Source organism: Misgurnus anguillicaudatus, chromosome 24 (assembly GCF_027580225.2).
Source record: "Misgurnus anguillicaudatus chromosome 24, ASM2758022v2, whole genome shotgun sequence".
NCBI lineage: Eukaryota > Metazoa > Chordata > Actinopteri > Cypriniformes > Cobitidae > Misgurnus > Misgurnus anguillicaudatus.
In genome coordinates this window covers 21317865-21342699 of record NC_073360.2, presented here as the reverse complement: position 1 = coordinate 21342699, position 24835 = coordinate 21317865, and the positions used below count along the sequence as shown (strand labels likewise).

Here is a 24835-nt window from a genome sequence, read left to right as displayed (position 1 = left end):
TTTTTAGGTGAAATGAGTAAGAAACACAAGTTTTTGTGTACATTATAATTTGTGTCATTGAGAGTTTATGTGCAGATAATTACATTGTGGATAACATTCATAAATGACACACACAAAAACTAATAAAAAAATTTCCTCCATATAATTTTTACACTACTTTCTTGCAGTACTTTTACAAGAGTTCTCCTTCATAAAACAGTGAAGGCTCTTGGCCGCTCTAAGGGAACAACAGTAAAGCAGACTTGTCATAACCTCATTCCTCTGCTGAACTGTGCTGTTCAAATTTAAATGAGTTTAGCACAAATCTTTCCTGGCTGGTTATGGTCTTTACTTTATGTGCTAAATCTACAAAAGATTAAGCCCAAGTGAATTTCCCCTGCAGGGGATAATATTACTGGAAATTATATTTAGTCCTCTAAAAAACCCAAAGAATCTAAGTTTAACATATCTACTCTTAAAGAGTTGTTTAGTGGGCATGAGCAGTGTCTTATACTACCCACATTACAAACTCTGTCCGTATCGAGGACAGAGCTCACAAAAACAAGTGACAGGCTATTAATAAAGTTGGACCATTAGTCCTCCAGTTATAAATGAAATGTGGAGGAGGGCAGATAAAATTGTACTGTCTGAAGTTATTGATCCATGCTGGAGGAGAATGATAGGGGAGAGCGGGGTATGTTGTCACACTTTTCACACTGTCTAACATTTACTGAGCACCATACATCAAAATGGTATAAATCTCATACCAAATGAAAGAAGGAAGTCTTGGGCACATATGTTGTATTCATAACATCTTTATATCTTATCTCATTACAGAGTTGTAGACTGTTGAATAGTGACTGTGCACTTGTGACAATTTGCCCCATCGGAGGGTAAGTTGTCACACTAGGGCGGGTAAGTTGTCACACTAGATTATCTAAAAATAAGAACACAACTACTTAATTGTGAATATTGATTTTAATTTTTAAACTCAAACCAAACTGGAAATATAAACATCCGTGCCTGGAGAATCTGGAAAAACAATTATTTCAATCCAAATAATGCACATTTCAATTAAGTGGCAAGACCACTTTACTTTGAACTTTGGTTCAAATGTTCTATGGCTTTCACATAAAACCAGATAACTGAATGGAACGCTGCAGATAACTTGCTTAACTTAACATGTTTAACCTCTGAACAAAACAGATGCCCTGTATGACTAATAGGACTCATCTCCAGAATCACAATTCTGACACACATAAATTGCCTGGCCTGAGGTGCAAGCATCATGGGCCCAATTGTTGCATTTTACACATTTTACCCAGGTCTCCTTTGGACGACTCTTTGAAAATGGCTCTACACAGACGAGGCAGAAGCACTCTTCATCATCTGATGATGACTCTTGCATGATTTTTCTTCTTTTAGCTGCCTTGTTTTTCATAGGTCCAGATTTCTGCTTCCCTTTCTTTTGAAACAGCTTTTTGCTAGATTGAGGCTTATTCTTTTCTATATCATGTTTTCTGAGCATGTTCGATGTGTTTGTTTGTACAGGGGCAAGTTGTCAGATGTGACGACTTGCCCCAAAGTCATTGAGACAACTTGCCCCATACTTACTTGTGTGCTAATGTTGTCTAAATCTCAAGTTTAGCTCATCATATCACTTTAGCTAAAGTATCAAAAGACACTTTACGGTCTCCTCTATTTTGTGCAAAATAATCATTTTAAACATTCACACCTAACAAAGTTGTATTGCATAAAATGTAAAGTGATTTTTTTTTACTTTTTAAGCAGAAAAATAAGAAAATTGTGCTAACCTCAGATTACAGTGATCTTGACCACATGTGAACAGGAAGTTGACTATAGAAGAAGAAGTCACATAAAGTGGCTATTTGATTTTTGACATAGAGCCTCTAGTGTTGCAGTTATGAACAGTGTGACAACTTACCCGTGTGACAACTTACCCCGCTCTCCCCTACTTCAGACTGTGTGAGGTGACTTGGCTCAAAGCCTCAGGAAGACATACAGTACTGAGAGCAACTTAGTAAAATGTACTAAATAAAATAGCTCTGCTTCACATTAAAAAGGTAAAACACAGGTGTGGATATTTATAGTCACATATTGCATCTGGTGGATGAGGATCTGATTCGTTTCTTTATTAGATTCACTCTTAATGTATATTGGAACATTATTTAACTCAAAATAGGTTTACATAAAAAATGATATGTTAAACAACAAGACACAACATCAGTTCTGATCCTCAGCAATTATGAGCACCTAAAGAAATCCAGTCCTTAGTTAGCCAAGACGACACTTTACTAAGAAGCAAATATCTGCTTGACTCTTTACAGAAGGACCCTCCTAACAGACCTCTGGGTGTTTAACTGTCCGGGTTGACAAATGCACTTGGATCAATCACAGCTATCAGCTCAGACAGGCTGGAGACTGTACTGTATTTTATTGAACTGTACACAGGACCCACTTAATCCAGAGCAGTTGAGAGTATCGACCCCCAGTCGATATCCATGCGCCAACCATGCTTCTGGAGACAAATTATGGATCTCTCTCACTCCAGTGGACATCTGCTTGAGTTTTGACCCCCTTGCGGTGATGTTTAAGCACCCGATCCATACATCCATATCAACCCATTGACCACGCTGAGCTATTGCACACACTTGGGCATGCCTGCAGGTCCATTTAGGTAAGAACTATGGGGACCCAGGATGCATTATCACTAGACTGATGAGTCAGCATGAAGTTGAGATCCAGTCGAACGTAGTTAAAAGACCTCTAGGGGATTTCCACTTTTGTGTAATAATACAAAAGCGGAAATCTACAAACTGTGAAACAGATAACGCCATCCATTTTAAATCAAACACTTCATTCCTCATGAAATGGCCAGTGCATGGTTGACACACTATTTGAATAACTTTAATATTACCACTATTCCTCGACAAATAAACTATAGCTAACCAAAACATTAAATGCACTAAAGTATATCTCTCAGAATCTGGCACACTCTTTACTAAGAGCCACTACAGGGACCTGTGTGGGATCTCTAATGGCTTTATAAATGTTAATATTAGGGTTATATGTACAAATTATAGATGAGTAAGTCATATTAAAGGGATAGTTAGCCCAAAAATGAAAATTACCCCATGATTTACTCACCCTTAAGCCATCCGAGATACATATGACCATCATTTTTCCGAAGAACACATTTTTAGTTTAAAAAATGTCCAGCATGATTACGGTTTTGGTTTGTAAAGTTTTAAATATGGATACTTTTCTTACAAAATCGCATTGATTACCCTCAAAAGGCCTTGATTTATCCCCCTGGAGCTGTTTGGATTACTTTGTGAAGGAGGGATGCACATTATTTGGGCTTGAAGGAAATTGACCCCATTTTCAATTATTATAAAGCTTGGAAAAGCTAGGACATTTTCTAAAATAATTCAAAATTATTTAAAAGCAAACATTGCTGTTGTGCATTGGTTTACCAAAGCTTTTTTTAAATGCTGTTTTTTAGATTTGACAGCTGGTTGTTCACTTGCCATCAGCTTATTTTATTTTATCACGTAGGTGGGTCGACAACTAGTACACACAGTCATAAAGAGGAAAATAAATAAATTTGAAATCAACCAACACATTCTCACCCCATGACGTCAATATTTGATGCACTTGACCATGCGTCAATATGTGACGCGGAGGGTATACCTTTCGCGTCATTTTTTGACGAACTGGGGACTTCAATACTATTACGTCCGTTGCATTCTCTTTCCTATTTAACATTTTCGCGTCGGTTTAGGGTTAGATTACGCGAAATTAAACAGTTGTCACCTGGCGTTGGGGTTAGAGTTAGGTATGACAGTTGTCACCTGGCGTTGGGGTTAGAGTTAGGTTTGGGTAGGGATGTCATTATGTAAATCTAACCCTAAACCGACGCGAAAATGGTAAGAAAATAGGAAAGAGAATGCAACGGACGTAATAGTATTGAAGTCCCCAGTTCGTCACATATTGACGCATGGTCAAGTGCGTCAAATATTGACGCCATGGGGTGAGAATGGGTTGAATTAACACAACAGGAGACCGAAAACAAAGCAAAATTGGGTGCAAATTGTTTTTTCCAGTCGATACAATCCAAATACAATCTTAAAAATAAAGCTGGTAAAAGAGTTCCTTGCAGCGATGCCATAGAAGAACCATTTTTGGTTCCCCAAATAACCTTTCTGTCAAAGGTTTTTAAGATAACCATTTCTTTCTTACCTTCAATAGTTTACAGAACCTTTTTCAACGACAAATAACCCAAATACCTCTCTGCAGGCACTTAACAGAGCAGTCCTAAAAAAGTGACCTAGACAAAACCATACTTAGCAACTACAGACCAATCTCAAATCTTCCTTTTATAGGCAAGAATATTGAAAAGATTGTTTTCAATCAGCTGAACAAATGCTTAGACTCAAATGGCTATCTGGACAATTTTCAATCTGGTTTCCATCAGCATCACAGCACAGAGACATTTTGCTTGTGCTAGTAGATCTTAGTGCTACCTTTGACACGCTAGATCACAACATACTCTTACACAGACTGAACACTGTGTAGGTCTCTCTGGGATGGTCCTCAAATGGTCTAAGAGGCTGTTTACACTTGGCATTAACATGCGTTTTCATCGATCGGATCACAAGTGGACGATGTTGATGCCAGGTGTAAACGGTGTTCAAAACGTTTTGAGTTTGTCCACTTTCAACCACTTTCAACCACATGCAGAGGTAGTCGAAAACCCTTTCAATCGGATTGCTTTTGTTCTGTAAACGCACATGTGGTTGAATGTGTTCGAACAGCCGCACACGACCGCCTTCTCTCGGTCCATTTATGTAATCTGAGGTACTGAACACAATGTTTTACGTCTCTTCTGACTTCTGGCGCGAACACACAATGGACAGCGCTATTTTTAGCCTTTCATTGATAAAACTAAGCGGCTGATCTCCGCAGTTTCATTTTGAAAGCGTGTGAAAGTTGCGCAATCCTATTTCATCAATTGCGCTGAAAATTCAGAGAAAGCTCTAACATATACACGTACAAAACACTGTGCAGCATGTTTACTTGCTAAACAAGCAGTGGACCCTGACATAAAATTAGTTTGCGTCCATATAAACTCATCATTACTCCCGCTCGCATTTGAATGACAGCACACTCGCCCACCATCTCGACAGACCACCCCCTCACAGTATTCAGGACAGAAGCGGTCAAAAGTAGACGAAAGAGACGGATTTAAATACCAGGTGTAAACGTGATGTGTCTCTCTCGTCCACTTGTGATCCGATCGATGAAAACACATCTTAATACCAAGTGTAAACAGCCCCTAAGTCATACCTAAATGTGAGAGGTTACTATGTGAACATAGGTAACCACAAATCTGAGTAGACACCCATGAAATGTGGAGTCCCACATGGCTCTATTCTTGCACCGCTTCTGTTTAATTTGTATATGCTCCCACTTGGTCAAATAATGAAAAAGAACCACATTGCTTATCACAGCTATGCAAATGACACCAAGATATACTTTGTCCTGTCTTCCAATAACTACAGCCCCATCCACTCTCTATGTCAGTACATTGATGAAATTAACAGTTGGGCGCATCAAAACTTTATCCAGTTAAACAAAGACAAAACTGAAGTCATTGTATTTGGAAATAAAGATGAAACTCTCAAGGTTAACACATACCTTAACTCTAGGGGTTTAAAGACACGAAATAAAGTCAGAATTCTTGGTAATCTTAGAGTCTGACCTTAAAGGGGACATAAGTGCTATAATTGGGTCCACGGCGCTTCTATCAACCTAGAAAATGTAAAACAACCCAGTAACTTAGTTTTGGTAAACTTTTCTCTGCAAGCATGTGAAAAAATAGGTCATTGAAATTTGTCTCTCCTTGTGATGTCAGATGGGGATAATACCCCCCTTAATCTGCACTATCCAACCACGGCACTGCCATTTAGTGCAGAGATCGGCTCATTTACATATTAAAGGACCCCCCCCCCAAAACGGCACATTTTTGCTCACACCTACAAAGTGGCAATTTTAACATAAATAAACATAATAAATTGTCTACATATCTATATGGTATACAAATAAACTTGGCTTGCCTTTTGTACAACAAATTTTTTTTTAAATTCCTTATGGAACCACACTGAACCTTTAAAAAAACTTTTTCTGACATTGCCGGTCCCAAGCCCAGATGTAAAAGGAAGAGGGTTGGATGCAAGCTAGCAACCCATCCTCTTTAAAAAACAAAAAAACTAATTTGCTATAGAAGTGTAGAAAACAACAACAAGCTGTTTTTTTATTTTAAGAGACATTTTTTTATTTTAAAAAGCAAGAGAAGCTTAAGGTACTTTAGAGCACAAGCCAACCTAAAGATTCAGATTAATTGAATTCCCAATGTGGCACCTTGCTCTCCTATTAACTTTGTAATTGTTTACAAGCAGTGATAATACTCAGAGTCATGGCAACTGTCATGGTTGAACGGACAGAAGTGATCTCAAAGCACCAGGCTGCCATATTAAACATCTACTCTGTCCAAAACAGAATTAAGTACGAGAGTAAGCTATTATTTTGGCTCTATCCTAATAGACAAGATATGTCTTGCTTGCGGGCAACATCAGTGTAAAGATCATTACGCTAAACTGAAGGTTTATGCACTAACACTGAGGATCTGAAATTCAAGCCACTTAAAAGAGTAATGCTACTTTTTATGTTTCTCTACAATTTAGAGACGTTATAAAGTGGATATAGAGACAATTTAGAGCAGATATACTGACAAACAGCTATTTAAGAGGCCCTTTACTAGCCGAGCAGTATTATTTTTAAAGCCTGCATAAGGCCCAGAGTTTAAGGACCAAAGCCTTTAAACGCGGGTGAATGGCAGACGAATGCCGACTGTGGGCGCCTGGCAGCTTTTCTTCAGCTGAGCGATTTAGTTGCTATGATACTTCTGGTTTGTCTTTGTAAGATGTGGTCTGGTATGTGTCCCACCCCTCCTACACTGTGATTGGATGACTGAATGAAAAGTGACATTAGCTGTGTTGCTCGTTTTAGAACGCTGCTTCCTTTGACTGAGGGTCCTCAACCTAGAATTAAATGAGAGATCTTTCATAGGACAAATTAACAGAAAATTAATTTATTCAAGCTGTCAGTTTTATCCAAAGCGACCTACAATTGCTATATACGTCAGAGGGCGCACGCCTCTGGAGAAACTAGGGGTTAAGTGTCTTGTTCAGGGACAAAATGTTGTGTCACTGTGGATTCGAACCCGGGTCTCTCACACCAAAGGCGTGTGTTTTATCCACTGCACCAGAAAAGTTTACAGTGTTGTTGTGTTCTCACACCAGTTAAATAAAAGAAAATTATTTCTAAATTTGAAGTAATTTAAAAATAAAATATGTTTATATGTTGTTTTAATATGTACAATGTTTAAGGAGCTGCAGCTTACATACTGTACAACATATATCTTTTATCACTATAGTGTACATTATATAGACCGTTTCATCGGACAAATGTTTTGGGTTCCTATGTAATCTATGTGTTGCTTTTTTTGCTTGTTATATAAATAAACTACTTTTAAAGGACTTTGTTCGTACTTATTCTTCACAGAGTTTACCAGAAGTTACATGATGACCACGAAAGCCGCGTGTTTGCTGAAACCGTCTATACAGCATTATTTTATTATTATAGTTTATCCTACTGTCTGAAAAAGTGCTACAAATGACATATATTATCATAATTTAAATTGGTCTTCATTACTTTTTTTTAAAGAAAAACTTGCATTAGTTAATTAACTCATTCCCCGCCAGCCATTTTTTGAAAAGTTGCCCGCCAGCATTTTTTGTGATTTTCAAAAAGTTGCACAAAACACCTTCCAGGAAAATTTTCTTCTAAATATATATATAAACATACAAATATATCAAATGACAGAACAGACCCTCTGCTTTGCTTTCAAACAAACAAACAAACAAAACAGGAAAAAAAACGTTTCATCCTATCTATATATATTTTTTTTGCTTATAAACTCTTAAATATGTTTTTTTTTCTTAATTTTTTTTTTTTTGAAATAATTGCATTTTTTGTAAAGGAATTTTGTTAGAGATTAGATTCAGAACGATTATCAAAACATACACAGAGTTTAAAATTACTAAATAACATTTTTGCTTCAGTTTTTTTATAAATTGGGTAAGTGGATAAATCTAGTGGATAATCCCAGTATTGCAGATTAACATAAAAATTAATCAGGAACAATTTTTTTATGCAAATGTTTTCTCTTAATTGACGAGATGACTCGTCAATGGCAGGGAAAGAGTTAATAGTCCAAACCGTTTTATTTATATGTGTAAGGTAATTTAAATGTACCTTACTACTAAGGTAAAACTACTTAAAAATTCTCTTACATTAAAGTCCACATCTTTACTAGTATTAACAGCTGGCAGTGTGTAGAATGATGTTGAGAAAAGACATTGTTCGCGGCGACGCAAGGAATTGTGGGTTGCAGCAACGAAAAATACATCTCATGCATCCTCCAAATTCCAATGAAAAAAGCATTCGAAGGTCACGTTGGGAGTGTCCTACTGTACTTGCTTTTCTGAAATAAGACAACCTTATGATGCATGCAGCCTTCGAATGTGACCTCGGGAGAAGGCCGCCTACTGAAACGAGACACAGCTATTGACAAGCTTAGCGTTTCAGCCAAAGTTGAACATTTTTCAAATAAACAAAATCTGTCAGCTGTTGACATTTTTAAAAGCGTGGCGCTTTTATTGAAAAACATAGGCCTATGTCGGCCACAGGAAAAACACTCTAAAATTTAAATAATTTGAAATCATCTGAATGAGCACGCCACTTTTGATTTAATATGTATTATCTCATAAAATAATGGTGGATTACATAATTGATTTTCACAAAATGTAAAGCTTTAAACTATACAGAAAAGACAACTACAAGTGACTCTATAATATTGAATACATATTATTGTTATACTACCACTGCCATAAAATGCATTATCACTTGGTACATGAAAATGTATAACTGGACATAATTCATTCAAGAAATTGATTCAGGAGTGGATTTGCCTTACAGCTGATGCACTTGCTCATGTGACTCATCTCCATCACACAGAGACTCCAGCAGGATGTTCCTCTCAGGGGACATGGAGACTAAAGTTCAGTATGTGGGTATTAAAGGAAGATTGAAGCCCTGAACTCCCTCCACTAAGCTCAGACTGATGAAGGTTTAACCATTTGGCCTGGATCAGCAGGTCATTCCTGTACAGGTGATGATTCCTCTGACCATGCACAGCCATTAACATGCAAGGTCAGCCACATCCTAAACCCTGTAATACCTGATTCCCAGGGGCACAGCAGGTGAGGTTTATGGCCACACAGCACGAAAATAGCATGATAGACGTCATTTAAGCGTTTTATCTTCTTGTGTAGCTCAACTGCTAGAACAGGGAACTAGCAAAGCAAACATTACAGGTTAGACTCCTAGGGAATACACAAACTGACAAAAGTCGCTTTGGTGTATGCCAAATGCATAAATGCAGTTTATGAGCATCCAGAGATTAAAGCCTCAAACTCCTAGATCTATAAGAGCCAAATCGCGCAGCCTTCAGAGAAGACTCCAGATCAGAGAAATCCCTAAAACACAACCGATCAAATAAATTTGACCACATAACCACCGTGAATGCAAAGCAGACCATGGCATTGTCCGAATTAAAGATTATTTATCCATCAGCAGAAGGATGAGGCGGTTTTAATTAAGTTAAGAGTTGCCTGAGAGACAGTTTAACAGCAGCGCATTAAAAGAATACCGTAAACAAACAATAGAGTGGACAGATAATCCATAAGCAATTAATTAGAGGAGGATGCCTCCGCACATATCAGTCACATTGAAGAATTGCTAAAAAACAGAGAGATATTTATGCACTGTTCCAGGTTAACAAATCTGTACAGGAGAGAAGGAATTGGATGAGACACAGAGCTCCCCGTCCTCACGGTCCTTATTTCTCTTGGCTTAAAGGCCACAGCAGCTGGGCTGCATGGTTGACAGTGATTTGGTATGCGCAGTCTTTACTATTCAAGATATATTAGCCAAGCCATCTGGAAGGGCAGAGATGTAATGGCTATTGTATATTTTATGAAAGGAGCCTGCAGTTAATCATACGGATGCAGGTGATTCTTATGAGGGCAGGAGTGAGCTGACTTGCTGTCTACTGCCTATACAGGCGGATGCATTCGCATCAGTAATCATTTGCATAAAGTCGAATAAAATCTGTTATTATTAATAACGGTCACTCATGTCAATCGAAATTGTAAGCAGAATCTTAAAAATGCTGGGTTATTTTCTGTTAAAAGGGTCAGCCATTGGTTTAAATTAACCCCCCAAAAATTATTTGACCCAACAATAGGTTAAAAAAAACAGGATTTTGCATACAGTAGGTTAAATTACAACCCAACAGGTTGGGTTTGTCCTTTTTGACCCAGTGCCGGGCTGAGTACATGCTGTTAGTAACTTGATACAGTAATAAAGTAAAAAAATCAACCTAAAATATGAAAAAACATTGGGTGAAAAGTTACATAGAATAAATTGTTATATTATTTATTTATATTTAAAAATGGACATTACTCTTAACTCTGTCTGCCATACTAGACAAAAAATGTGCAATGCTGTCTTAAGTTTCGAACAAAACAAGGTATCTTTCAAGACATTTTAATTTTGTTGGAGCGTAGCAATGCTTTCTGTTTAGGACATAACAGTAGAGTTGGAACAGAGCCATTAAGCCCAGAATAGACAAAACCATTGAAAGCTATTTATGTATGATGCTTTAACAAATCTGGTGAAGACCAGCATTAATGCAGTCATACACTCACCTAAAGGATTATTAGGAACACCTGTTCAATTTCTCATTAAGGGCAAAAATGCCTTGTTGATGCTAGAGGTCAGAGGAGAATGGGCCGACTGATTCAAGCTGATTGAAAAGCAATTTTGACTAAAATAACCACTCGTTACAACCGAGGTATGCAGCAAAGCATTTGTGAAGCCACAACACGCACAACCTTGAGGCGGATGGGCTACAACAGCAGAAGACGCCACCAGATACCACTCATCTCCACTACAAATAGGAAAAAGAGGCAACAATTTGCAGGAGCTCACCAAAATTGGACAGTTGAAGACTGGAAAAATGTTGCCTATGTGTCTTGATTTCTGTTGAGACATTCGGATGGTAGAGTCAGAATTTGTCGTAAACAGAATGAGAACATGGATCCATCATGCCTTGTTACCACTGTGCAGGCAGGTGGTGGTGGTGTTTTCTTGGCACACTTTAGGCCCCTTAGTGCCAGTTGGGTTTAAATGCCAAGGCCTACCTGAGCATTGTTTCTGAGTCTGACCATGTCCATCCCTTTATGACCACCATGTACACATCCTCTGATGGCTACTTCCAGCAGGATAATGCACCTGCATGTCACAAAGCTCAAATCATTTCAAATTGCTTTCTTGAACATGACAATGAGTTCACTGTACTAAAATGGCCCCTACAGTCACCAGATCTCAACCCAGTAGAGCATCTTTGGGATGTGGTGGAACGGGAGCTTCGTGCCCTGGATGTGCATCCCACAAATCTCCATCAACTGCAAAATGCTATCCTATCAATATGGGCCAATGTGTACAAAGAATGCTTTTAGCACCTTGTTGAATCAATGCCACATAGAATTAAGGCAGTTCTGAAGGTGAAAGAGGGTCCAACACAGTATTAGTATGGTGTTCCTAACAATCCTTTAGGTGAGTTTATATCTTCATATAAACAACCCATATGTGACCCTATCTGTGAAATCCAGGCTGAAGTCTCATAATCTTATTATGAGATTAGGATCATTAAAGTTTGATTTCACATTGATTTCAATCTTTGGTATGGCTTTACTCTGGCAATTAAAGATACCAAATACTGTTTTTACAGACTGAGTCACATCTCTCAAACCATTCGATGATTGGTGAGTTCAGGGCGAGGCTTCCTGTTTGTGTGACCAATGAAAAACATGAAGAATGATCAGAAAACCTGTTTATAAGCGGTTCTGATCTGCGAAACTAGCTCCATTAAGTATTTGAGCTTTAAAGCTTAAAAAGGGAAAGAGGATTACCACAGTAATTTAGTTCATTTCCAGTGACTCAGTTCTTTGGGTCAATAACAACAGCAGCGTGACATTCATCACCTGAATTTCCACCCCATAGCCCATGTAGACGGTCACGGTGTATGTGCAGTCCATATTTGTATTGTACCAGTTCCGGGCATGCTGTGGTGTCTCGATGTAGCCCCCCGGTGCTGTGAAATTGGTGCTGCATGGAGCTGAATGAGAGAAAGAAAGAAAAAGAGAGAGAGACAGTAGCATCAGTAGAAGCCTTTTCTTATTCTCTCCATCTCACTTCATTGCATTCTGTCCCATCTTTAATTGTTTTTCAAGGTTTTCTCATTTTCTGTCTGAATCGACAGGGTCAGTTGTCCTGGCCTGCTGTGTAGGCAGGACAATTCTGGTGAAATGGCAGGTGAGAGAGTATTTTTCTGGTAGCCTTGAGGTCTTTTATGCTCTGCTGGCTCTTTTATCTCCCTCTAGAGTTAAGCACTGCTGGTCATGAGATATCTGCCTCTGTTGAACCTGTGTACTCACTCCGTACAGAATCATATGCTTGGCTTAGTTATTATGGAAGAACTGATCATTCTGTTCTATGACAAAGAAAAGTTATTCTAGTATCACATACAGCACAAGCATAGGCAGAGACGTAACAAAGCTACCATTTCAAACAGAACAAACAAAATGTACAATGTTAAGTGTGGCGGTGAAGGTCCTGTAGTGCTGACCATGCTCAGATTGATCCCTGATGTCTGGAAAATAGATTTAAATATTGTTCCTGTGACTCAACGCAATATAAAGGTCATAGGTTCAGTTCCAGCACTGCAAGTCACCTTGGTAAAAGTGTCTGTCAAATGCATAAATGCAAATATAAATGAGCATGTTTGAGAGTAATTTAAAGCAGAATAAATGGCGCTTTTTCGTAGCATATACCCCATGGGTTAAGTCGGGTCAGACTACTTTTGGTTGCTTTTCATTGGGTACAGGACGTATTACACAATATTTTTCTTATACCACCTCGGTTGGAGTTCCAAGCGAGTTGAGCTGATACTAAAAGGTGACATGAAACACCAAGCGTGCTGCACACAAGCCCTGAAAAGTGAAGCCAAAACGTCTCGATCGCCCCCCCAGTGGCTGGTCCCAGTATAGGTCATAAACCCCGCCTCCCCCATGTTATTCAATGGGACTTGAGACCAACTAAACAATTTAATTACTCTGCAAATCTTTTTTTCCGAATCTGTCATTTACTATAGTTTTTATCATGCTGATGTAAATTCAAGGTTTTTTTAGTTAGTTATTTAATGCTATAAAAACGGTGGTGTCACGTCATGATTGACAGCTGTGATATGCGCATTCTTCGAGAATGAGTGCGGGGCCTCGATTTCGCGGCTTTCCTTCTTGCTCACTACTGCGCAAAACTGGTTCTAAAATCGCTACTGTGCAGACTCAAGACCCAAGATGTCAGAGCCGTATTGGGACAATGGCGGCTTCACTTTTCACCAGTGGAAGAGAACGAACGGTTGTCGTCCATCTTTTTTTACAGTCTATGCGAAACACTGCAGATCACTGATTGGTCTGAGAGAATCGTCACTACGAGCATCTTTAGCTTTACCTTTGTGCTTGCGCTGTCTCGAGCAAACCTGTTGTCATCTGTGCTTTGTTGTAAGTTCCCAAACTCCCTTTTAGCATTGAAAAACATCCACAGGTTGGGAATCAGGAACACCATACCAATGTTTTCCTTGCAGTTTTCATGGAAAATGCACGTATGCACTGCATTTTTGCGACTGATGCCACAGGTGTTTGTACAGAAACTGTCATGTGAGGTATAGTGACAAACACAATGTGCAAACATCTAATTGTGATGGTAAATTTAGATTTTGTGGGGGACTGACAAATAATGAATGTATAGGAAACACTGCATTCCAACGATGCTCGCTCTCACTTTTTGTATCATGTTACAACGGTAGGCAGCGCAAATATAACAACGCACCTATAATCCCTCCCACTCTGTAGTGGTACTAAACTCAATGAAAAGCCAACCAAGTCAAAGTGAGGTAAGCTGACACGACCTGTGTGGTACTATGCAATGAAAAAGCACTTTTAGTTTGCATACATCCTTGCAACTACACAGTAAATTATTTGCACGGTAACTAATATTTACATTTATACTTACATCTAATGCAACTTTGCTTTCAAAGTATACATTTATATCATGATGTGTGATTCCTGAAGATCGAACTCATGACTTTTCACTGCTAACACAATGCTCTACCAGTTGAGCTACAGGACCACGTTATGAAATAATACCATTACGTTAATAAATGTTTAAGTGCTATTTACTGCTTCTGGTACATTTAGTTTGTTTGCACAGTAATCGTTGGGGTGATTAATGTTCCCTTTGAGTGAACTAGGGCCCTGTTTAATTAAAGTCATTTCTTACCCCATAAACATAATAAAAACAAACGCAGATTTTGATGCATTGAATAATATTGTCTCACATTTATGTAATTCTATACCATATATAAGTAACAGTAATCATGTAGACGGTACCTGGCGTTTGCATTGTTGTAATAACTGTTGTTGTGATTATGGTGGATGTGGTGGTCTCATCATCCAAATCCCCAGACACTGATGGTGACGTTGCTTTGACATCACTTCCTGTAGCATCATGTTGTACTTTATCTTTGGCATTTTTCACCTGGATAGTTGCATTCTTGGGCCTGATGTTGGAGGGTATTTTGGAAGAAGGGTGCGCATCTGTGGGGGTCAGCGATCCTATGGTCATGGCCACATGAGGCTCCTCTGAGCTTCTCTTTTGGGTATCTGCTGAAGGTCCACGCTGGATGTTGGTCATGTATGACTGGGTGAGGGCAGCAGCAGATGGAGCGGGAGTGGTGGGTGTAGAAGCCGCTACATCAGAGAACGGAGGAGCGTCCTCGTGTGGGACCAGCTGAGTGGACGGATCTCGGGGATGATGTGATCTAGAGGATGGCATTGTGGGATGGTGAGACGCCCCTCCGCTGTCATGAAAGTACTGCTCGTGGCTTTGGCGCCGCGGGTCATACGGCGGGAAAGGCTTGAAAGGCGGGTGGTGGTCGAGGTTACTGAAGGGGGGTGCTGTGGTGAACAGCGGCAGGTCTCTCTCTGGATCCTGTGTGCTGTGATATGACCCATCCTCTGCTTCCAGCTGACCTCCTCTTTGGGTGACTGCTAACCTCCCATCCATAAAAGAACCTGGAAACATTTAATAAGAGATGAAGATTGAAAACTAATCATGTACTCCAATTAAAACGTACATGTGAGGGCGACATTATTGGTTAACAACTGTTTTTCATTACTGTATGTTGTTAAACGTTGCCTTCTTGGGACTAAGTAAATGTTTGCATGTTTAGTTGAGTCTCTCATTCAAATGATCAAAATCTTTAAGGATCACGACATTTTTTACTCTACATTCAAAACAAGCAGAGCTCATTGTCAACTTTACAGTCAGTTTAAGACTCTCATGTTCAAACAGCTTTTTAACCTTCGAAAATACTTTTCAAAACCAGTCATATTCCCTTGTGTAAATATCAGGCTCTTTTTAAACCACCTGTCCTTTTCAATACCACACAAGGAGAAAGAACGGCATGCATTATAATGCTACTGATGCTTTGTGTTTCAGCAATACAAAACTGCAATTCATTTCAACTGCGGGGTCAGAACCTCCAGCACATTAACAAAATGGAAAAGTATCCACTAAATGGATTATGATTGGGCATGCTTTAAAAGCACTGTGCAACCTGTGAAGGGAAAAAGATAAACTCCTCCATAATTGTTCATTTGAATGCTCTCTCCTCCCCTTGCCAATTAATGAGTCCAAACCTTCTTGAGAAACATGTTGTAATGAGTGGATTTGTGAAGTGTAGCACGGAGAATGGATCTCTCCCACCTGCACCCGGTGAGATGCAATCAGCCGGCCTTTAAGAGACTGCTGTGTGCAGGGGGAAATTTAGATTTTACAGTGCTAGTTCCACCTTAATAGCTGTCTGTGTTTTTCAAATGACTAATAACAATCTGCTTCCAACACGCAGCTCAGTGTATCGAACGCAGAATCACACAGCCAAAATTGGTTGTTTCCAAAAAAATTTCAGACCCCTTGAGTTAAAAGATCACCCAGCATCAAAAAGAAAAGTCTAAATATGAAGGTTCACAGATTTTGAATATAACATTTTGCCCTGATATAATTGTTTTTCATTTAAAGGGGACATATCATGAAAATCTGACTTTATTCCATGTTTAAGTGCTATAATTGGGTCCCCAGTGCTTCTCTTAAACTAGAAAATTTGAAAAAGATTAAACCAGTAACTTAGTTTGGGTAAACCATTCTCTACAAGCATATGAAAAAAAGATCATTGAAATTTGGCTCCCCTTATGATGTCAGCAGGGGATAATACCGCACCTTAATCTGCACTATCCAACCAGGGCACTGCCATTTAGTACAGAGTTCAGCTCATTTGCATTTTAAAGGACACACCCAAAAACACCACATTTTTGCTCACACCTACAAAGTGGCAATTTTAACATGCTATAATAAATTATCTATATGGTATTATGAGCTAAAATTTCACATACTCTGGGGACACCAAAGATTTATTTGACATCTAAAAAAAAGTCTTGTGAAATGTCCCCTTAAATTTCCATCTTCAACCAAATTTCCACAACCAAACTTGGTGGGAATTCTGATATACAAGCTCAGAATATAGATAGATTATATTAGATCCTTTATTGTCATTGCACAAGGTACAACGAAATGAAGTATAACTGAAGATATTGCACTCATACAGTATTGCACTTAACATACACTAAGACCTGTCATCAGTGTAAAGCATTCGATATATTGCACATGTGAACAGTATATTATAAAGTTTACAATAACAGTATAATTAAAACTTAGGTCATTTAAAGGTTGTGCACATTCAAGTCTTCTGTACAGATTTGTGATTGGAAGTGAATAGATACGAGGTAGTAATCTGCAATGTGTAATGCATAGTTTCATACAAAAGAGGTCACTGGAGTGGTACCCTTTCATAAATACACATTTGTACCTAAAGACGTCATATTAGTACCTCAAAGGTACATGGTACCTCACAGGTAGGGGAGAGCGGGGCATAACCTAACGCTTTTTGGGTTTGGCTCAATCATTCAAAAAATATTTGAGTTTGATTTATTATTATTTTTAAACTAGCAACACAAACATCTCTGCTACAAATGACCATTTGAAGTTTGTTTTTATTACTTACCATTCTTGGACAAAACACCAAACATGACAGAAGTGCAAACGTTACAACTTACCGCAAAAGTGGAGTTAATTGTAACAGGCAGGGGGTTAGTTGTAACACTTGCTAAAAATTGCAAAAGCTACACTGTAAAGAATTTCTGTAGAAATTACAGTATTACTGGGTATTACTGGCAACTAGCTGCCAGTAACTTACTGTAGATTTTACATTCCTGTTATTTACTGACAACAGTTTGTTCAAAGTTAAATGAACATGAAACATTTTCAGTTTTTATCTTTTACAGTAAGTTACTGGCAACTGGCTGCATAATTACAGCTAATTTTTTACAGTGTAAGTTTGCAGGCAAATATTGCCATACTATTTTGTCTATATCCTAGTTACGTAACCTAGTTACGTAATTTATTGGTCATTTTTGGTAATTTCATGACTTACCAGCTGGCAACATAACTGTAACGTTCTAGGGAGGTAATTTCATTACCATTACAGTACCAAATCACTACGTCGCCAGTACGGTCTCCTAACGTTGCGAGGTAACCAAGTACGTTCCAGTTAGGTAATACATTCGTACTATTTTGGTAATTTCATAACTTACTGGCAATGTAACTGTTACGTCCCATGGAGGTACTTTCATTGCTATTACAATTATATAAATATTCATATTCTATTAAGGTTAGCTTGTTAGAACTTTTCTGTCTCAAAGTTTCCCTTAAATAAGTCAAAATAGAATAGATATTTAACCACCATATACGAGCTGCTCTTTACATAGGAAACAAAAAACAGCACGCGTCTCCCTCAATCAACTGAACTTAATCAGAGCGTGGGTCTGACAGGTTTTTTTTCTGAACTGAGACCCAAACAAAAAACTTACCAACACAAAACTTTTAATCCATTACGTTGTCACGACGTGCCCACGACAGACAGATTACGTTGCGAAGTTACGTTGAGGCGACGAATCACAATTTAAGTTTGGTCATCATATTACGTCGACGTTACATAACAGTTACGTATTTGTGTTAGCTGGGATACTTGAAGTGTATATTGTTTAAACAGTATATCTGTCTATTATAGACAGATTTCTACACTATTCATCCCTCATCTAACCATAGTTCAATTATAAATGGATACAAATGTCTAAATATGTGAGAAAAAGCAGCACAATTATAACAAAAAACATGTTTATTTGTGACCCAGTCTGTAAAAACCATACTAAAGTCTCAAAATCTAATTCTGAGATAATGAGCATCAAAGTCTGATTTTAGCCATTCATTTCATTATAATTTTAATCTTTGACATGACCTTACTCAATCTATATTAAAGATATGAACAAAACTACATTTGACACACGATTTTTGATAAGGCAGGCACATTTATTTTGTTGGCAGCCAGCAATCATTTGTGTGTAGCATAATTAAAACAATGGCAAGACTTAGGCTTACGTTAGCTGTTTTCATATTGTTAGTGCTGAGGGGTTAGTTGTAACACAGCGTTACAATTAACTACGCTGGGTGAAAATGTTTTCAATCCTACCAAAAAAGTTGCTAAGAGCTGCAGACATATTTCAAAATGATGCTATGTTTTAGTCAACAAGACACTGATTAATATAACATAGCATTGGTTTTGGTATCTTGCACACCCAACTCAGAAACTGTAAAAACATATGATGAAAAAATTTACATACATGCCACCAAAACACTCTTTCATCAATTAACTCTATAAAAAACATTATACATTTCCATAAATTTGCAGGAAAGCATCTTTTGGCAGCGTAAAAACAATACAGGAAAAACAACTCGCTCAACCCAGTGCAGCAATGTAAACGGTCCGTGTTACAACTAACCCCACATTAGTTTGCACCCCTACATACTGTATCTGTACCTAAATGGTGCATATTAGGACTTTTTTTAAAGGACCAACTTTTCTGATTTTTTTCCCTAAAAGTGTAATAGAATGGTTTAATTTTATATACTAAAAAAATTATTAACATTTTTATGCAAAATGCATGCGAATTTTTCAACCACTGCTCCCACTGAAAGCAAAAAAGAAAATCAAGACCGTTCAAATAGCATGAGAGCTCAAACTGAACAGAACTGACAGGCTATTTTTTTCTGTATCCTATGAAGTGTCAGAAGCAAAGATATACATTGTTTTACTGGGAGGTGATGTGTGTTTTATGAGAGATTGACTCCTCTCTGAGGGCAAAATCACACAGACATCAAACGCATCGGTCAGATCCATGCAAATAACACAAGAGACAAAGCACAAGGCAGACAGTCCAAATCCCTGCCATCTATTCCATTCTATAGACTAAATATAAAAAACATTTTACAGTATTCTGAGAACATCTATATAAAGTGTGCATCTTAACCCTACGCTTTACAATTTATTGATTAGCAGTGACCTTACAGGTATACTTGGTACCACACAATGTCAAATTTCAAGGTTGTTCAATCAGATGCGCTGAATATAACAAAACATTGTCTTTGTTACAGCCGCAAACAGTACTCAAAGAGCAGATGCCAATAAAAGTGTGATTATCTTTCCTAAAATGACAATCAAATCCCAACTAAGCATGCAACATTAAACGTCATGGGATTTTCATCTTGGAACAACCATTTTCGAAAAGAAGTTGGAAAGTGCCAGAGTGGAGTGCTTTATATAACCCCTACAATTCAGAGTTCAGGCTCCTCCAAAAGACCAAACAGTCTCAGCCAACTGAAGCTTTGAATAAAAGTGTCCGTGAGCTCTGTTTGATTTGCACCATTAGTGCTGGAGGAGTATAAACAGAATCTCTCAGACAGACTTAGCAGTCTGTTCAAAGGTCCCTCAGTGCTGTGCTCTTCAATGGCTGGATTTGACTTTTAAATGACCATGCGTCTGCCTCAGAAGCTTTTACACAAGCCAGCGGGGGAGTGCGGGCTTTGTTTTACCCTCTACTGCATTTTCTCTTAACTTGCAAATAGGTACGTTCACTGAACTCCTATTTAAATAGCCTCTTTTATGGGCAAAACTAAAACTAACTGCAAATAACAACTGGAAAGTGAAGTGGGGCGTCACTCCGCTTTTAAATATGAGCCTAAAGAACACATCTTTAAAGTATAGCATGTCATTTAGGAGTCACTGCGCTTTTACCCAAAGCAACATATGAGACAATTGTCCAGTAGCAATCTGATGATATTGTTGCCTCCAGGTCCACCCTTTAAAAGAGTTCATAAAATGAAACTAATAAACTCCTAGGTTGTTTTTAACCCATGGTTGAGTAAAATACTAACATTCTAGGTTCATTTAAACTAATCCAGACAGCAGACGACTCCAGGCCGTATCTGCACCAGATCCGCACTAAAGCTGTCAACTTTAATGCGGATCCATGGCAGATCCGGCCTGGAGTCGTCTGCTGTCTGGGAATGGTTGGGCTCTTGGTCTCAGGAGCGGTTTCCCGGACAGAGTTTAGATTAATCCAGGACTAGGCCTTAGTTGTATTAAGACATTAAAGTAGTTTTTACAAACAAACCTTACAAAAAACAATACTGGTGTGCATCCTGAGACAAAACAATGGCCCTGATATATGTTAGGACTTTTAGCATATCCATTGAATTTTATTAGACTATTAGCATCGTGCTAAAAAATAACCAAAGAGTTTTGATATTTTTTCTGTAGCTACATTGTGTACTAAAAATGACGGAAAATTAAAAGTTGTGATTTTCTAGGCTGAAATGGCTAGGAACTATACTCTTATTCTGGCGTAATAATCAGTGACTTTGCTGCTGTAACATGGCTGCAGTAGGCGCAATGATATTACGTGAAAATAGTCCCCTGCTATTGAAAGTAACCAAGTTGACTATTTTCGGAAGTGCGCAATATCACTACGCCTCCCGCAGCCGTGCCACAGCAGCAAAGTCCCTGATCATCACGCCAGAATGAGAGCACAGTCCTAGCCACGTTGGCCCAGAAAATTGTACTTTTCTGTTGGTCTTAGTACACAATGTAACCACAGAAGAGCCAAGTTTTACATTTTTTAGCGCAATGCTAATGGTCTAATCAGATTCAATGGATTATGCTAAGCTTTGCTAAAAGTGGTAGCTCCAGACCCGGAGATCAGCTGAATGGATTCCAAAACGGTAAAAATCAAATGTTTAACTCTAGCGGAGCTGGAAAATGAGCATATTTTTTAAAAAAGTGGAGTGTCCCTTAAAAAAGATATTAAGGTTATATTCGTAGAATGTTTATTACATTATGGTGATTTTATTTAGAAAACGGTAAATCACACAATCATTCACCCAAGTATGGGTTAAAAACAATACTACAAATTTAGGGCTCTATCTTACACCCGGCGCAATGCAGCACAATGCGCGAAGCAAGTGTCTTTTGCTAGTTTCCATCCTGCGCAATTATACTTTTCACGCTTTGCGCCACGTTGTTTAAATAGCAAATGCATTTGCGCCCCCTTTTGCGCCCATAGGCGTTCTGGTCTGAAAACGAGGTGTGTTCAGGCGCATTCTTGGCGCATTTCTATTTTGAGGCAACTAAAATAGACTACGCCATTGACCAACTAAAACCTGGTCTAAAGTCTAAAGTCAATGGCACAATATGTTTTTTGTTATTTAAAGAGCGCATTAGTGATATGCGCCTATAAACGGGATGACAACGTGGGTTTGCTTATCACACACATGAATGCGCAGCAGCACAAAAACTTTTTTAAATATGAAAGATTAAAGGATTGAATGTAAAAGATTATTATTGAGTCTCTTGGACATAAATGAGGACTAATTATGAGACGTTAGAAAGCGCAAAGAGCTGCTTCACCTGCAGCCTGGTAAGTAAATAAATGCTTTGCTTTAAACAAATGCATCTGTTTTTAAATGTTTTTAAATGCTACCTCACGGATTTATTGTATTTGATGACTCTGTACCTGTGGATATGATGAGATGAGAAACATTTTTAAGTAATGCTTAAAAAAAACTGACGCTGTCCAAGTGCTGAAACGTGCGGAGAGCCGTTTGTAAATTCTTTATCTCCTGTTTGTTATAGAATAAAGTATTTTTCGAGTACAAACCTTTTCTTACATACTTGTAAATTCTTTTTGATGATATTAGATAGACATACATTTAAAGCAATTAAAAGCCTGCTTTTTTACTTCCATGACTAAAAGAAAACGGGTTTTAAAGGTTTTGATAAAAAAATAACAATTTCAATACAAGTGAAAAACAACACAATTATTTAACATTATTCTTAAACTGGTGGCCTTCTTCCTCCGCTTAGTTTTTCAGTTTACAAAGTCCGTCATCTAAATAGGTATTAGACATAGCGCCAGCGCAACAGGCTTTTAAAGGGGATGAGAGCTGAGACTCTCATTGGTTAATTACACGTTATGCCCCAAAATACTCCCATTACTCATTAAAAAAAATAGGACCAACCCTTTTCGACCATGCGCTCGGTGCACAAACCATTTTTCCTGTAGTTAAATTAGCAAAAGTGAATTTGGACACGCCCAATTAGACGTTGCGCTGTGCGCTTTAGACAATGTGCTTAGATCGTTAAAATAGGGCCCTTAGTGTTAGATTTAAATGGCAACTGAAAGCTTAATTAAAATAACCCAAAATATTTAATAAACAAAGACCCAAGGGGCAGAAGATGATGAAACTTTTGTAAGAGATGAGTATGCAAATTCTTGTGAGCTTTCCGGGTTTTGTGGGTGCAGATTCTGTGTGGGCCTGATGATGACTCACGCTTCTTTCTTTCGATTACAAGCAATAACCTTTTATCCATCACACCACTCCATAATATAATATTCATGTGGCTCCATCTCACTATATTAACATGTAACAGATGATCATTATTCTGAAATCAAACACACAGAGTTTAAAGAGGTCCACGTGTTTATCGCAGGTCTACAGGGCAGAAGAAATAGGGCACTAGAGAGATATCAATGTTCTGCTTATACTTAGCTACTTGCTGAAATATACCAGCTAATATAAAGCAGATTCTATTTGATCTTAATAGAATCCGCTTCATTTCATTCACTGTAAAACATGGCAGCATCTAAAACCTTTCAAGACACAGAAGGAAATTGCTTCATCTCATCTCCAAGAGCTTGTGTGTCAGCAGCGTGATTGGAAGTGGGAGGGATTCACTTTGACAGCTAAGGTTGATGGGCAGCAGACCGACACTTTCCTGTGATGTCTTTCTACACCCCACTCAGCAAATCCTCAACTCAATTTTACCTTGACACTGTTTACATTGATTAAGGTTTTTCTGTCACCTTGAAGTAATGCTTCTTTGTCCTAGTGCCAAATGAGTTTTGAAAGCAAAGCTGGTGTATCATGTTTAATAGACTGACAGCAAGGTTGTGCAGAATAGAACAGAATAGACAATGGCTTTAAAAAAACAATTGCTGAACTGGAACTATAGTATTAATGGGAAGCAAAGTTTTATGGTAAAAAAAAATACACTCTAAAAATTGGGTCAAAAAGGGACAGGCACAGCCTGCCGGGGTTTACTTTAACCCATGCTGGGTTGTTTCAACCCAAAATGTTGGATTGTTTTAACGCATTGTTGGGTCAAATATAAACATTTTCTGGGTTAATTTCATCCCAGGTGCTGTGCTCGTCCCTTTTTGACCCAACGCTGAGTTGAAAATAATCCAGCATTTTTTAAAGTGTAGGAATAAAAAAATTACTTTTATGCATTTATCCAAAATGACTTGACAAGTGCATGACAAGCTATAAATTTCCTTAGTATGTGTTCACTGGGATCAAACCAACTGAGCTACAGGAATATCACAAAATGTATATAAATAGTTAGATATAAAACATATAATCATATTTTATCATTTGTAGCTGTGTCCCAATTCAAGGGCTGCGACCTTCGAAGCATGCGTCCTGAAAAGGCGAACGCTCGGTCTTTCAAGGTGGCAGCCTCAGAAGTCGAAAAGAACTGAAATGAAACAATCTAACCTTCGGAGGACACCTACTGCACGCGCACGCGCCTGACCTTCTGACTTATCAAAATAAATATGGAATCAGACAATATTAATTTATTTTAGAAAATATGACACGTTGATGTAGATGAAACTATTCAACAGTATATCAAGTTAATCAACCTTAGACATGTACGCAACATAAACAGAATATTAACACAAAACATAACTTATAATACTGAAACAGTGACAAAAAAATGTTTTCTGATACAGTAAATAGCTACACACTTTTATTTAATAAAGGTTTTAATTGTTTATTTTAGAATATCCAGCTGTGATATGCAGCCGTTGCAGGCGCGCAATGAATCTTGGAATAGCTTCGGCTGTTAAGGATACATTCAACAGCGCAGAGAAATAAGGACGCATTTTGAGGTTTCATTCTAAGCATCCTTTGAATTGGGACGGCCTTACTAGCCTGTAACGCAATCGGTCTTAAA

The 24835-nt window shown here is 38.2% G+C and overlaps 1 protein-coding gene across 8 annotated transcripts in view; it reads right to left on the bottom strand.

Moving 5' to 3' along the window:
- Positions 1-24835, bottom strand: part of sez6b (seizure related 6 homolog b) — a 287195-nt gene that overhangs the window by 108776 nt on the left and 153584 nt on the right. For all 8 annotated transcript variants that reach the window (XR_008642430.2, XR_008642429.2, XM_055196551.2 and 5 more), the window contains 2 exons: positions 14700-15383; positions 12234-12367 (listed from right to left, as the gene is read on the bottom strand). Coding sequence is in view for 6 of the 8 variants with exons in the window: in XM_055196548.2 (XP_055052523.2) it covers positions 12234-12367; positions 14700-15383 (818 nt within the window). In the remaining 2 variants the exon portion in view is untranslated. The remainder of the gene's footprint in view (positions 1-12233; positions 12368-14699; positions 15384-24835) is intronic.